We start from the raw sequence: 15,885 nt of genomic DNA, 5'->3' as shown, positions 1-15,885 counted from the left end.
CACAGGCCTCCCTGGGCAGCAGCCCCCAGCTTCCAAGGCCTTCTGTGCCTCACCAGACGCCATGCTCTCATGGACCCGACTGCTGCTCTGCCCACTGCAGATCTGCCCCAGAGGAGCACGTGAAAAGCCGCGCCTGCCAAGGTGCTGCCGTGGTGGAGTTTTGGGCAGAGGGGTTGGGGGAAGAGTTTCTGACTTTTAAGATTCCCCAAATCCAGGATGAAGTCACACTGTGCTTTGGAATGGTAGATGCTCATTTATGTAAAATCGTAATAAATGTTACACGAACTGTTAGAATAAAAAAATACCTTTTTTGATGGGGAGGAGGTCCCCAGCCTGCCGCTGGGTAGGGAGAGGGTTAGCACCATTAGGGCGCAGGGGGTGGAAGCTCCGCCACAGCCCATGGTGGGCACTGAGGTCTGTCGGTCAGTCTGTGCATCCTGGCACAGTCAGCGGCGGGCAACCCGCTGATGGCCTCGGGAGGGGACGCCGTGGCTGGGCGGAGAGCACGAGCGGCAGCACTGCATGCGGATGGTCGGCAGCTGGCAGCGGCCCAGTAGGCGCAGCCTCTCACAGAACCCGAAGGACAGGCGGTCCCGCTCACAGCCTGGAGTGGGGGGCAGAGAGGCATCAGAATCAGTGGTTTAGGGTACCCAGAACCTGGCTCCCTACCCCAACCACCTTAAGGAGGCTCCAGCAGCTCCCCACCAAGTAGAGAGCCTCAGTTTTTGGAGTGGCTCGCGAACCGGAGTTGCAGGTCTCCAGCTGTTGCTGTTTCTGTCCCACCTACTCATGACCAACCCCAGGACTCGAGAACGGGCGCTCCTGGGCTGAGGTTTCTGGAGGAAAGGTCCTGAGACCCCACCCTGATGCCCTCACATGCCCGTGAAAGAGCCTGCCCAGGGCGACTCCCTGCCATCCCATCTCCATCCTTGCTCACCCCTGGTGTTCCCCAACAGATCCTGCCACAGAACTACGGTCCCGGGGCCTCCTGCCAGCCTGCAGTGGCCTCTGTCCCCAACTCCCACCACCACCCCCTGCCCCAGTACATCTGTCCTGCCAGGCCTCCGTGACCACTTCCAGCCATGGGGGCTGTACTCAGCCTCGGGTTCTGGGTCACAGGGTCCCATCTCCCAGACCAGCCTCCCACTTCTCAGGTGGGCCACGAAGCCTAGAGTGAGTGGGCCTTATAGGCTGTCAGCGGAAACCAGGGACTGAGCCCAGGCCCACTGGGGAGGGAGGCCAGCTCCAGGCTGTGCTCATCAGGGCTGAGGCTTGGCTGGGCCCTCCTGCCCCAAGTTATCAGAGCTATTTTGGGAAGTGGCTTGTTCCCAGCCTCCTGGCCTTGCTCCTGATGCCACTGCCACTGCTGACAGCCCCCAACTGCTGCCCGGGCCCTGCTTATTCCAGCAGACCTCCCTAGGGAGGAGGAGCAGGAGGGCGGCAGCCCCTGGGACATCCCCCAGGCCCGGCAGAGGGCACAAGGCAGCAGGCAGGCTCCTCCACCCCAACTCCAGGCAGAGCTCCAAAGTGTACATCTGTAGGCATGCATCCTGGTCACCCGGGGTGACCTCAGATACGCTGCTTCACCTCTTGGGCCTTGGTTCCCTCCTCTGTCAACCCCACCTCCACAGCAAACGGATGTGGCCATGCTGTGTCATTGCAGTGACCACACACACACCAGTTTCCCCGCTTTCCACATGTCCCGCCAACTGTCCCACAGACCAGCAAAACATCCTGGGAATTCCAGGTCTGGAAGTCCAAGATACCTTCCCAGCCGCCCCTCCACTGTTCACTGGTGGCAGAAAACTCCTCACTTAGGACAGCTTCTAGTTCAGCCACCTAACCAGCCCCCGTTGCCCACTCCCTGCAGCCCACTCACACCCGCCCCTGGGAGACTTTGCAGGCCCAGAGCCTCCTGGGCCATCCGTCCTTGGTTCTAGGCCCCCAGGTGCTTCAGTTCCTGTTCTCTGCCCCATCTGGTCCTCATCCCCGGAGATCATAACCACCCTGCTCCCTCTGGCCAGCCCTAACCCTGAAGGTGAGAGACATGGTGCCAGCACCCAGCTTAGGCGACACACAGGAGCACTCTGAGATGCTGGCTAGGTGCATGCTGAGGGCAGGCAGGACAGGGTGGGGGCACTGCCACTGGGCCTTGAGGTTTGAGGCAGGAAGGCCACCCCTGCCAGAGGCAGGGTAACGAGGCATGGCAGGGGCCACTCTGAGCCTGAATGAGGGCTGCCCAGGAGCCAGTGCAGATAGAGAAGGCTGTATTGGACAAGGGGAGAAGGCAGACCGGGGAGATTGCAGGGGGCCCCGAATGCCAGCTTGAGGGCCCTGGCTGAGGACTCTGTCCTAGGAGTAGGGAGCAGACAGCCAATAGCACAGGAGCCGCAGCTCCTCACACCACAGCTTCTGGATTCCTTAGACTGGCAGGGTTGGCCCCAGGCCCTCTCCCTGACCTTGCAATTGGGGATGACAGTGGCTTTGGCAGAGGGGAAGAGCCGCTTTGCCTGAGTATCCCCTCGATGCCCAGGCAGTGCTGGGCCCTTCATGCCCAGACTTCATTTATGCAAGGATGGGGCTTGGCAGCCTCTTTATTCAGCACATGAAGGCCCTGAGAGGGAAATGGAGCCCAAGGCCACACAGCTGGCGAAAGGAGCCTAGGTGACACTCCAGGGCCACCACGTTTCCTGCCATCAGCACTGCTGAGAGCAGCTGGGGCTGCAGGAAGGAAGTGTATGAGTGTATGTGTGTGTGTGTGACTATGTGTGTGTGTGTGACTGTGTGTGTGTGTGTGTGTGCTGGAGGCAGCGGCGGGGTTGTGCAGAACCACCTCTAGCTCAGGCCCTTCCACCAGGACCCAGCTGGCCAGGAAACCCCCCACCACTGGGATTAGCAGAACCCTGGAAGGGAGGCCCTTCCTGCCTCAAACCCCATTACCTCCTCAGCAGGGCCCTGGAAGGGAGGCCCTTCCTGCGGCTCCATTGCTCACTCTAGGCAGTCCTCTGGCCAGGGAATGGACAGGCCAGGGCTAGGGACAGGGACTCACCCAGGCCCAGTTTTCACACAGCCTCAGGGACATCCCTGGTCTCACTGTGAAGACTGAGACCCAGAGGGGAAAGAGCTTACCCAGGTTCACACAGCAAATCAGGGGCCAGGGCCACTCCCTCTACTCCCCCGAGGTCAGACAGCTGCCTGCGGGATGTTGTATGACTGGGACTCCCCTTGACTGACTCCCAGCACAGCCCAGCCTCCAGCATGGCATCCTGTGGCATCAGGATTTTCAGTGGCCACATGGCTCCTGAGCCCAGACGCAATGGTTTGACGACCCCATTTCCCCATCGCCCTCCCCGCCCCACCTCACTTCAGTAGAGATCCTGGGGTCAGGGGACTCACGGGGAAGCTCGACGGGCTCACAATCCTCGGTGCCACATGGCCGGGAGCTCTCAGGCCAGGCCTCGTGACCACACTGGTCACTGTCTTCCTCTGGCAGCCCCGTCTGGGTGTTGACACACTTGACCAGGCGCCGCTGGACGCCACCACCACAGGGGGCTGAGCACTGCGGGGAGTGGGGGAGGAATGAGTTTCTCCGGGGCCAGTCCTAACAATGGGGACAGTGACACCTCCTCTGGGAAGCCATCCCTGTGCCCTGTGCCTGACAGGCCTGCCCTTGCTCCCAGCCGCCCCCTCAGTGCCTCCTGGAGGACCTGGTCCCACTCCTAGAGCCCACTTGGTGCTGGAACCCCACTCTCACTTGTGGGATCGGCTCCTGCAGAGGGGAGGGGCATGAGAACAGTGGGACAGCCCTCGGGGTTCCTGGGCAGTGAGCCCCTCACCAGGGACATGCCTGAGAGGCCTGGGCAGGGGTCCCGGGATGGAGCCCTGATGCAGCGGTGGGCAGAGATGTGGGCGAGACACCGCTGTGCCCGAGGAACAGGGCAGAGGACCTGCCGCAGCCCATGGGCAGGAAGGGAGGAGACAGGTTTCACAGCCGGGGCCCAGCCCAACAGGCTTCGTTGTTATCAGGTGTGGGTCTGAAAGCCCTAAACATGCGCTGAGTCTGTGCCAGTGTCGTGCTGTGCCCAGCCCTGTGCTTTGTTGTGTTCGTTCATTTAATCTTCCCAACCCTCCTCTCCCAAGCTGTCCCAATTTTACAGATGAAAAAACAGTGACCTAGCAAAGCAAAGCAACCTGCCCAGAGTCACTCAGCAGCCAGTGGGACAAAGACTCAAACGCTGGCCCAGCTGACTCCAGGACCCAGTTCAGGGCCCAAATCTGAGACGCCTGAACCCCTGAGTTCCAAACAGGCCCGGCAGAAGGTGTCCTGCCCATCTGAGGGCCCTCTTCTGCCCCCTTCTGCCGCTGGCCTTTGCTGGGCTCCCTGATACCCCCAAGCTCGTCATTCCTGCCTCAGACTTCACACCTGCTATCCCCTTGATCCCTGTCCTTGGCATCACTGACTCCTCCCTCGGGTCTCAACCCCAGACCCCTCCTTGGAAGGCCTTCCCTGACATCACAGCACACGTGCCCTTTCCTTGTCTGTTTCTCCCTGGCAGGTGTGAGCACCAGTGGGCGGGGCCTCGTCCAGTCACTGCTGCATGTGCAGGGGCCACAGAGAGCCTGGCTCACAGCACACACTCAAAAGATCCTTCACCCAACCCAGGACCGACCAGGTGCCACCACGCACTTGCTCCCTGCTCCTCCACTCAGCCCGGCTCACCTGGCCCCAGGGCCCCACCACCCACTGTGTGCAGGGGTGAGTGTTGCAGGGCCGTGTGGTGTTGGGTCTCAGTGCCTCCTCGCAGAGGCCTGGCTCTGGACAGGTCACCAGACGCTGCTGCTCACCACCGCCACAGGCCTCGGAGCACTGGGTGGGCAGGGAAGCAGTCAGGGCACAGACAGCATCTGAGGGCGTCCCCTCCCCCCAACTGAACCCCCAGGCCTCACCTCCCTCCAGGAAGAGGTGTACCAGCTGAGGCAGGGCTGGGCCCCGCAGGGCCTGTGCGCAGGTGGCTTGGCAGGCCCGGGCTGACAGTGGAAGGGCCGCAGCAGCCGGAGGTCCCGTGTGTCCACACACTGCACATCCCGCACTGAGGAACCTCCGCCGCAGCTGCGGGAGCACTGGGGACCGAGAGACGTGTGGGGACACATCCCCAGGTGCAGGCCCACAGGTGTGACCCCGTGAGGCGTGTGGCAGGAAAGGCATCAGGCCCACGCCCCAGCCCGGGGCAAATCCCTGAAGAGCCCCAGCGAGAGGCCAAGGCTGGCCCGCCCCAGGCAAAAGGTGGCATGGCCAGGGGCTGCCAGGGGCTGGGACAGACAGAGAAAGGGAGGAACAAAGGCAAGCTGGTAAAAGACAAGTCCAGATGGGGTCAAAAATACAGAGGAAAGGAAACAGGCCAAGCCAGACACAGACTCCCAAGAGATTCGGAATCCGGTGTGATCGGGCACACAGACGTGCAGCCTGGAGCCCTCCCCTGTCCTGCTGCTTTTGGAACACAGGCCGCGGGGAACCAGGGCTCCAACCCATGCCCTGGGAATGCCTGTCCTAGCTCCATCCTCACGCACCTTACTCCAGTTGCCTGAGTGCCAGGTGGCACAGGGCCGCAGGTGGCAGCGGCGGGCAGGCTGGGGCCGGCCAGCGGGGGCGCAGTCCTCATCCCGGCCAGAGCTACAGCGCACCGACCTCCAGACGGCACCCAGGCCACAGGTGGTGGAGCACTGCGGGGCACAGACCCGTGAAAGCCAGGCAGATCCCATCCCCGCCAGGCCTCTACAGCCAGGAAACTACCCACCTAGCCTAGCGAGACCTCAGCAAGACAGGGGCCCTCTTCTGGGCTTCAGTTTCCTTATTTGCAAAATAGGCTCCTCCACCCACCTCCCAGGAAGACCGTGAGAATGAAAAGTCAAATCCCCCCAGCAACCAACCGTCCCTGCTCACATGGGACAAAGGGCCTGTGTTCCAGTGTCATTGGTGCAGAGGTGGGGGAGGGGACCCTGTGGGCACCCCTGACCAGCTGTCCTGACCAGCCTCGTCGCTTCCCAGAGGCACCAGGGAAGGAAGGCTGGGTCCTGGGACAAGCAGCCAAATCGCTGGCGATCGATGCGCAAAACAAGTCCTATGGGCCTCAGCCTGCCCCTTCCCACCCCCAAATTAGGGATCTGAACAGAAGCTTGCTTCTCCTGCAGTGACCATCTGGGAACCCAGGGAGGGGGCCCTGGCCAGCTTCTTTCATGCAGCTCAGATGCCTGCAGGTCACTGTCAAAGGAGGGTGGAGTCACTTAGGGCAGAGCCAGGTGGCAGTGGGCTGAGCCCAGCCTGGTGGAGCCAGGCCGAGCCTCAGGGAAGCTGCTGCCTGCTAGGCAGGACTGGGCCTGGCAGCCATGCGGGGACCCTCCCCATTACACAGCTGTCTGAGCCAGTTGCATCCTGGGGTGGGCTGTGCTGCCAGAGCGTGCCTGCCCCTGCCTTCCCTGAGGCCCCCTGTGCTGCCCAGAAATGGGCCCCAGGGTCCCCTCATTCCCTTAATCCTGGGAACTCCTGCCCCAAGAGAGGCGAGACAGATGGCGCCTGTGTCCCACTCTGCTCATTTTCAGATGAGGAAACAGTCACCAAGGTCCCGCGGAAACTCCCAGCCCACCCAGCCCGCACCACTTGCCTGGCTCCAGTTTCCCGCTTGCCAGCTAGCGTTCCTGACAGCCAACAGGTCCGCAGGGGAGACGGCTTCAGCCAGGCTGGGAGCCAGCGGCTGGGTCTCAGGGGTTCTGTGGCTGTTGGCGGGGCTGTCCCAAGCGGGCGTGGACAGTAGCCTAGAGCTCAGGGGCACCTCAGGGCTGAGGGACTCAGGCTGGCCCTTGGGTCCTGGGTTCAAGGCAGGCTCAGGCGTGTGCCCGAGGCCAGTCAGGGTTGTGGGGAGAAAGGTCCCCCACACTGCCACAGTCTGCACGTCCCATAAGCCTGGTCCTGGGGTTGGGAAGGTGGGAGTCCTCGGCTCCAGGGGGCTGTCCCTGCCCTTCATCTCTGGCAGATGGGCTATGGGGGGAGGAGGGGGAGGAGCCACCCCAACAGTGGGCCACAGTTCACTGTCCACAGGCCCCAGGCCACCCTCCAGAGTTGGCTCCCAGGCCACAGTCCCTCCTGTCCATAGCTCTGTCACATCAGGACTAGGAGAGGAGTGGGTACTGCCGACAGGGGACAAAGGGGGCAGGAACAAAGGGGGCAGCGTGGGGCTGGGTCTCAGAGGCGGGTGGGGTGCTCCGCGGCCCTCGGGTTCCTCATCATCCTTGAAAACCTCATTGGTCCTGTCCCTCCATGGAGGGGGCAGCTGGCTCTGGCTGTCCTTGCCAACTGGGAAGTCATTTTGGCTCTCAGGGGTGGCAGGCGTCTGCAGGCCATCAATGGAAACCCTGGGCCAGGGCAGGCTGGGGAGCCCAAGATCTGGGGCCCCTCTGGGGGCGTCTTCCTCAGGCAGGAAATTGATCAAAGGGTTCCCAGGGGTCTGCTCTGAGGGTGGGGGTGGGGAGTGGCCGGCCTGGCTGGGCCAAAGGCTAGGGGACCAAGGTCCCGGTACCCCCTCCTCCTTGGCTGCAGGAGGCTCTGTGGCAGGCATGGGGCTACCTGTGGAGGGCACAGCAGGACCACTGTGTGGTGGGGGCGTCTGATCCCCTGTCTCCGCCAGGTCTAGATCAGGCCCCTCAGAGGGCCCATAGGACAGATCCTCATGGAAGTTGATGAAATTGTAGTCGTAGTAGAAGTCATCCACAAACACGGGCCCCGGCAGGTCCAGCTCTAGGGCCTCCTCCTCAATGGCGTTGCCCATGGTGGCTGGCTTGGGTGATGAGACCGGTGAAGGGCGTGGGGCCAGGTGGTGTGGGATGAAGTCAGCCTCATTGAAGAGCTCGTGGCTGGAGGAGCCGCTACCTGAGCCTTCAGGGCCCAGTGTGTCCAGGGGCCACCGACAGGGTGGCAGAGAGCAGGTGACTTCGCTGGCTGGCTGCTGGGCCTCGTCACAGGGGACACCAGTGTCATTGGTGCAGAGGATATTTCGGTGCTGAGTGCCCTCCCCACATGTCACTGAGCACTGCAGGGGAAGCCAGGGTGAGGGGCATGGCTGGGTAACCTGTCCACTGCCTGATGTCAGAGTGGCAGAGATCCCAGCCAGCCCTCTCTGGCCCTGCCCAGCTCAAGGCCATGGCTGTGGACATGCTTGCCAGGCGCTTCCTGATCCCTGAGGCTTTAGAGTCAGGGGCTGGACCCTGGAATGCCCAGGCTCCCTCCCACCCACGAAGGCTCCAGGAAGGCTGTCTGCCTATCTGTAGCCGAAGACCAAGGGTGGAGCTGGAGGCAGGCCCCCTCCCATCCTACACTTACCTGAGACCAGTTCCCTACAGCCCAGGTGGCCGGACAGGGCACATGGCGGTTGCAAGGGGTTTCAGTAGGGGGCCGGGGAAGGTGTTCACAGGCCGGGGGCTCCAGAGCGCTCTGTTCATCCAGCCCCACGCTGCGGATGCAGAGCACGGCCCGGTGGGAGAGGCCCCAAGGCCCACAGGAGCTGGAGCACAGCTGCCACTCACCTGCCCACCACCTGGCGAGGGCACACAGGTGGCATCAGCATGGCATCAGATGGATGGCACCAGCAGGGAGGGCCAGGCTGGGCTTCCAGGCCCTCAGGGTTTGGGCAGAGCTGGGACTGAGGCCAGTGGATGATTCTCCAGAGCTCCAAGCCCACGTAAGTGTCCTGCCCTCAAAGCCTGGTGACATGGCACAGCTCCTCCATTCCTGCCACCCTCCCCTCAGGGAAACTGAGCCTGATGACACAGCACAGCCCCTCTGTTCCTGCCACCCTCCCCTCAGGGAAACTTCCCTCAGGAAACTGATCTGAGGCCTATTTCCCCATCCAGGGACCCAAAGAGGAAGACCACAGGTGTCCAGGCTGGCCGAGGCTGGGGTGAGGGGTGACCGGGGGCTGGGGCTTCAGCCTTGAAAAGAAAATGAAAGCCTAGCTCCCTCTGCTCCTCCCCAGGGCCTCTGGGGACCCAGATGTAGGGGCCTGTGGCAGACTCAGGACACCTAGGGGTGGGGAGTTGGCGGGGGAGTGGGGTGGGCTCACCTGGCAGGGCAGGGCTGCTCGCTGCACTTCCTCTGGCGGTCATCGGGCCGGCCCAGGGGGTCACAGTGCTCCTCGTCCACGGGCCCTGTCTGCCGCTCCGAACAGTACACACTCTGCCTCTGCACACCTGGGGGCCATGGGGCTTAGCCTGGGACTGGCACCCAGGTGGTCACCGCCCAAGACCCAAAGACACCCTTTCTGCCAGACCCTCCCAGAACAGCGCCTTACTGCCCATGTCAGGATGAAGGCAGACCTCCACCTTCATCCTGACATGGGCAGTAAGGCGGTGTTCTGGGAGGGAAGGTGGACCTCCACCTCCACCTCCTCGCTGTTCCGGTTCTCACTCACCCCCTCTCTCTTATGTAGCTTCCCCTCTGGCTGCCCCTGGAGGGGTGGCAGAGTGTGGAGGATTAACAGGTTTTTGGTGCCCCAACCCTCTGCATCCTAGCTGAAACCCTGGACAACTCATTTGGCCTCTCTGAACCTCAGCGTCCTCCTCTGGGAAGTGGGAGCAACAATCCTGCCTCCTCCAAGCCCTGGAGGGAGGACTGCGTGTGTTCTTGCATGTGCAGGCTCGGCCCACGCCCAGCACATCCTAAGAGCTCGATCCGTGCCAGCTGCTGCTAGCATGCAAACCCAGCCATGGCTCCTGCCACCCTCCTCTCAAGGAAACTGAGCCTGCCCTGAGGCCTATTTCCACATCCAGGGGCCCAAAGAGGAGGACCACAGGTGTCCACGCTGGCCCAGGCTGGGGTGAGGGGTGACCAGGGGCTGGGGCTTCAGCCTTGAGAAGAGAATGAAAGCCCAGCTCCCTCTGCTCCTTCCCGGGGCTGGCTTGGGTGATGAGGTGGGTGAAAGGCATGGGGCCAGGTGGCCTGGGATGAAGTCAGCCTCATTGAAGAACTCGTGGCTGGAAGAGCAGCTGCCCGAGCCTTCAGGGCCCAGTGTGTACAGGGGCCACCGACACACCATCCCACCATCCACACCCTTCCCAATGGCTCAGAGAACATCTGGACAAGAAATTGGGCATCAAGGGGCAGCCCCTGCTCTCCACCCCTGTACTAGCCTTGGCACTGCTCCTGTCCTTCACACCATCTGCCACTGCCCACCCTGGGGCCTTTGCACGGCCATGCTCCTCACCTTAGACACTCACTTCCATACTGCCGGTTGAGGCCCAGCCGCAAGACCCCCTCTGCAGGTGGCTCTGTCTTCTCTGCTCCACCCCCTGCCCCGTGGTCCTGAGAGTAAGTTGTCCCTCCCCTGAGCTGCCGGTCCCACACCCATCCCCCTCTTTCCTCACCAACAGATTCTGATTTTGTTCAAGGCAGCAATGGGACCTGCTGAAAACACACCCCACTGCCGCTCCCTTGCAACTAAGGGGTCTGGGACACAATCCTGGCTGGGGAGAAAAAGGCACAAGTCCCTTGCTGGGAGTCAGCCCTTTCCCCTCTCCTTCTTCCTGCCCGGTACACGGTAAGAGCCCTGGAAGGGAGGACACCATCTGTGACAAGCAGGAGTGTAGGGGAGGCTGCTGTGGCAAGGACAGTGTGGCTGAGGGCCAGTCAGCTTCAGATCCCGCCAGCTTGGACTGTGCATCTGGAACTTCCTGCCTGAGACAAAGAACCCCTGTCTGTTCCAGCCACCACGGGGCACTTGCCCCTGCAGACACTCCCAAGTGGTCCACCTGCGAAGCAGCCAATTTGCTGAAAGACAATTCCCCAAATGTCTAGTGCTGCAAATGTATGTGTTGGTTTCCACATTTGTCCAATTAAAGACACATGTGTTAGGCCAGGCGCGGTGGTTCACGCCTGTAATCCCAGCACTATGGGAGGCCGAGGCGGGCGAATCACCTGAGGTCAGGAGTTCAAGACCAGTCTGGCCAACATGGTGAAACCCCATCTCTACTAATAATATAAATTAGCCAGGCATGGTGGCACATTCCTGTTAATCTCAGCTACTCAGGAGGCTGAGGCAGGAGAATCACTGGAACCTGGGAGGTGGAGGCTGCCGTGAGCCGAGATCATGCCATTGCGCTCCAGTCTGGGCGACAGGGTGAGACTCCATCTCAAATAAAATAAAATAAATAAAGACAGCTGTATTAGATAACATGGGTTTCCTAGCTTTGGAAGGTATCTGCCCAGTTGTCCATTTTCGTTTTGTCATCATAATAGCATTTTAAGGAATGCTCAAATGTCTGTATCTCAGATTCCCGATTCTGAGACCCTGAGGACACTGAGTGTCAACGATGGGAAGACTGAGGGGAAAAGGGAGGACTAAGAGACAAAGGGGGAGACTGAGGTGTGGGGAGACCAAGGAACGGCGGGGGAGACCGAGTGGGGAGAGGAAGACTGAGGGGCATGGGTGGGACTGGAGGACAGGAGGGAGACCGAGGGGTATGGGGGGAGATTGAGGGGCATGGGGGGAGACTGAGAAGTATGGGAGGAGACGGAGGGGCAGAGGGGAGGCCGAGGAGCAGTGGGGGAGGACACGGAGGGGCAGAGGGGAGATCGAGGAGCAGTGGGGAGGAGACAAAGAGACAGAGAGGAGGGACTGAGGAGCATGGGGGGAGACTGAGGATGAAATATGGGGAGGAAGAGTCAGAGTTAAAGAAATTGCCCTACTTTTCATAAATAGTTCAGGGAAATAAGTCAGCACGGTGAGGCGCCACTGGACTGGTCTCCAGGACGCAGCAGAAATGCAGGCACAAGACCTGCCGCAGCTGAGCAAGGACACAATCGAGAGGGAGCTGTGTCCGCTGGAGGGACAACGCCAAGAGCTGGAGCACACTGAGCACGCGCCACGAGCCAGCACCCACCTGCCTCATCCATTTACCCTCCCAGTGCGCCTGGGACATGGGGCGGTTGCCAGCCTCATCTCACAGATGGGGAACTGAGGCTCAGAGAAGCCAACTTCCAAACCCGTGGTGGCCCAGCAGTGAGCTGGAAGCTGAAGCCAGCGTCCCTGTCCACAGACGAAGCCCCTGCTGGCGGGGCTGTGCCTGCCCCACTTCTCACCTCTGCCGCAGGTGACTGTGCACTTGGTCCAGGGCCCATAGTGCCAGGAGAACTCGGGTGGCGGGACCTCGCCATGGCCGCCTGCCTCCCTGTGGATGGTGTACTCGTAGCGCACCCCGGGGTTGCTCTCCTGGAACAGCAGCTGGGTGGGCAGGCAGGAGCCCGTGAGCACGAGGTGTCTTCTCCATCCACCCAGTCCTAAAGGAGCCAACCCCAGCCACCTCTGTGAACTGCAGCTACACCATTGGGCCATTTTAAAGATAGGGAAACCAAGGTAGAGGCCACAGCAGGAGGGCCTGGCTCAGAGCCAGGCTCTGTGACTGACCCAGGGCTCACTCCTCCAGGACGAGACCTGCCATGAGGGGTGCTGAGCCTGGGGACTGCGCCTCCGCTCCCCCACCCTGGGCCTCGGGAGGCAGGCACCTGGATCCAGACAGGCTCGTTGGTGGGACCCGGGGACGTGAGGTTCTTCCAGTTGCCCCTGCGTGCATATGTGAAGGTGGTCCCTGCCATCTGGTAGTCCCCGTTCCACTGGATGGTCCAGCCAGCATTGAGGAAGTACTTCTCCGGGTCCTCGCTCCGCAGTGCCAGGAAGTTGGCAGCCTCGGCCACCTCCTGGATGCGGATCTCGCGTGCGCCGGCTGGGATCAGCCCCACGTCCACATACCCTGTCAGCCAAGGGTTGTGCGTAGGTTGTGCCCAGGGTGAGAAGGTTGCTTATCCCCACCCGCTTCCCTCACGTCTCTCCCCGCTTGCTTCCGCCTGCTGATGCCAAAGATTTCGCCATTAGCTTTAAAGTCTGAGCTCCCAAAATTGCTCAGATGTGTCGTGGGTCACCAAAACCTCACAGAGGTGCCACAAATCCTGACCCCGTGGCCATGCCCCGTCACCCCTCACTTGAGGACCTAAACTGGTCTCATCATAAGGCTGGATCCATCCCCTACACTAATTCTCTTTCTAAAAAAAACAAAGTGCCCAGGCCTTTCTCCTGGGACACCCTCCTCATCCCCACACAGCCTGCTTTTATTCATTCACTTCCGTCACACCCATCACGTGCCAGACACTACTCTCAGCACTTGTGTAAGCTCGTGGGTAACGGCCCTATAGCCTAGGTACTATTGTTATCCCCATTTTACAGATGAGCAGAGAGGCAGACAGGGATAGTAACGTGCATGAGCGTCCTGCTGGGATATGAGCAGCCTCCAGGGCCAGTGCTTTATCCACCACATTGCACTGGGATGAAATCTAAGCTTCTCAGCCTGGCATTCAAGGCCCCATAGCTGGTCCTGCCTTCTCTTCTTGCCTCCAGGCTCTGGCACAAGCTCTTCCTCCATTTGGAAGGCCCCTTCCATCACTTCTGAGTTTTATGATTCAGTTCAACTTCCACCTCCTACAGGAAACCTTCCCTGACTTCCCCAGGCCAGGACCTTCTTCCTCGGTGCTCCCATAGCCCTCTGGGCCTCCCTCCACTGCACTGGTCACACCAGAAGCTTCTGCCCCCTGCAGGACTGAGCGCTTCGCCTGCGTGTCCCCATCACCTAGCACACAGTCCGTATTTGAGCAACGTGTGCAAAACAGACTGGAGGTGAGGGCACAGAGCTGGGGGTCTCAGAAGCTTCAGGAGGAGACTGCCATTCTTTGAAAGGCCCAGGGGCCACACACAAGCCAGGCTGGCCCTGCCTGGGGTCTCTGGGACAGGAGGACTCCCCATGGGGACAGGTCTCTGCACATGGGTCAGGGGTCCCCTGACTCCTGCAAGAATTCCACCCCAGCAAGTCTTCCCTGCTTAGCCATCTCCAGGCTGGGTGGGGACCACGAGGCCAAGGACAGGGGCCCAGGGGAGATGGGGAAGGGGCCACCAGGTGAAGAGCACACCCCTCCCCCACAGCAGTCCCACCCCATACCCAGGCCCTCGGCCTCCTCGAAGGTCCCGCTCACGGTGTGGCAGGTGGAGCCGTTGCCGTGGCACACACCACAGCGATCCTCCATAGCACCGGAGTCAATCTCAAAGTCACAGCCCACGTTCTGCAACACACAAGGAGGGGAGGCTCCTGGTGCTGGCGGCCAGCCCTCTGTGGTCCCAGCCCCGGGGGCCAGCCAGGCTCAGGAGGAGAAAGCTGGGAGAGGGGGTCAGGAGGCCTCTCTCTGGCCCTGCCCCACCCCAGCTGTGCCTCTGACCCAGGTGAACTTCTCTACCTCCCTGAGCCTCAGTTTCCTCAGATGTGAGATGGGGAGACCCACCCCTTGCTTAAAGGCATGTCGTGAGCATCACATGAGACAAGAGAAGGAAAGAGTTCTGCAAAGGCCACGGGCAGGCAGGGGATCTGACGCGCCACGGGCTCCTGACCAGCGCATGCAGGGAATTTCAATGTCAAAGGCACTGGGGGTTGGCACCTCCCTGCTGGTCCTCCTCAGAGCCCAGGCCTTGATACCCCAGAGGCTTAGAGGGCAAGAAGCAGGGACAAGTAGGTGGCTGGGGACATAGGCAAAGAGGAGAGGCCATCGTTATTATTAAAAATAAGAATAGAAATTGTTACCAAATACTGAGCACTATTCTTCGGGGCTCAGAGCCCTTCATGTCACCTGTGCCACCTCATTTAACCCCTTCTGTCAGGGAGCAAACCACTGCCTGGGGTCAGCCAGCCAGCAAGAGGTCAAGCCACTGCCTGGGCTTTGGTTTCCTGGCTGGGGCGGTGCTGGTGCAGGCATCCAAGGAGATGCAGGGGGCGAGGCCTGACTGGGAGGGGTCCCCAGTGCCAGGAGGCATAGTAGGGGCTTTGCCTTAGAGGTCATACAGGGTAGGGGCTGGGAAGCCCAAAGGTAGAGCATGAGGAGGGTGGCCTGAGGAGGACCAGGAGGGACCCAGGAGAGAGCCTGGGGTCTGCCAGTGGGGCTGGGGGCAGCCGGTGCTGGGAGAGCCTCTTCTAACCAGGCACACCTTGCAGATGCCGTTGATGCAGAGGTCCCTGCTGGCCCGGACCTGGTAGCAGGGGGTGCCATCGACCACGGCGTCCTGCAGCTTCTCGGCAAAGTACTCATTCGAGGGCCGGCAGTGCAGCTCACAGGGGTTCACTGGGGGCCCAAGTAGAAGAGCCATCAGCAACAGCTGGGGCAGGAGTGTGGAGGCCACCAAGAAGACCCCTCTGTGACACACATCCATAGCAGGCTAGAGGCTCCCAAGCAGCACCAACATGCTGGAGGCTCTGGCTGGGCTGGTAGCTATCTGCAAGGCTGCAGACTGGAGAGCTAGTGATGGGTGAGCAGCAGCCCCAGGGGACATTGGGAGCGGCCCAGGCTTGGGGTGGAGACTGGGCCTCCTGCTTGCATCACAGGGCAACCTTGGACACACACACCCCCAGCCCTCTGAGCCTCAGTGTCTCCACGGGAGGCAGCACTCACCGTCATTGACCACGGGCACCCATGTGTGCAGCTGGCCCTTGTAGAGCATAGCGTCAAAGTGGCTGCACTGGATGTGGCGGAAGGAGGGGCGGCCAGCGGGGCAGGCCTGCAGGTTGCAGAGGCGGAAGCGCTTCCGCTCACCCACACAGTATCTGCCTTTGTATTTGGGCCTGTGGGGAGGACCGGGGTGCGTCCCAGTGAGGGACTGGTGAATACTACTGCATGGCCACAGCCCAGAGCGAGCGGCTTCCTCCTGCACCCACACCCCAAGATCCCTGCCGCCCAGCTTTGTGCACGCTGCTCTCCTCCCTTGGGCTGCCCACCCTGTGGCCCAGACACACCCTCCCTGTTTGTAAGGACCT

The 15,885-nt window shown here is 61.2% G+C and overlaps 1 protein-coding gene across 1 annotated transcript; it reads right to left on the bottom strand.

Annotated features, from left to right (window-relative positions):
- Positions 1-230: 230 nt before the first annotated feature.
- Positions 231-15,798, bottom strand: LOC101027039 (A disintegrin and metalloproteinase with thrombospondin motifs 7-like; the record flags this gene model as incomplete). The annotated part of the gene is made up of 13 exons (XM_031662542.1): positions 231-604; positions 3,397-3,559; positions 4,721-4,867; positions 4,948-5,121; positions 5,569-5,721; positions 6,660-8,081; positions 8,372-8,585; positions 9,111-9,237; positions 12,125-12,266; positions 12,548-12,792; positions 14,029-14,149; positions 15,063-15,196; positions 15,524-15,798. Coding segments are annotated over 13 exons (3,475 nt in total), but the record flags the coding sequence as incomplete, so codon positions are not given.
- Between the last annotated feature and the right edge of the window lie 87 nt (positions 15,799-15,885).

This window comes from Papio anubis, unplaced genomic scaffold (genome assembly GCF_008728515.1).
Source record: "Papio anubis isolate 15944 unplaced genomic scaffold, Panubis1.0 scaffold735, whole genome shotgun sequence".
Taxonomy (NCBI): domain Eukaryota; kingdom Metazoa; phylum Chordata; class Mammalia; order Primates; family Cercopithecidae; genus Papio; species Papio anubis.
This window is presented reverse-complemented; position numbering and strand designations above follow the sequence as displayed.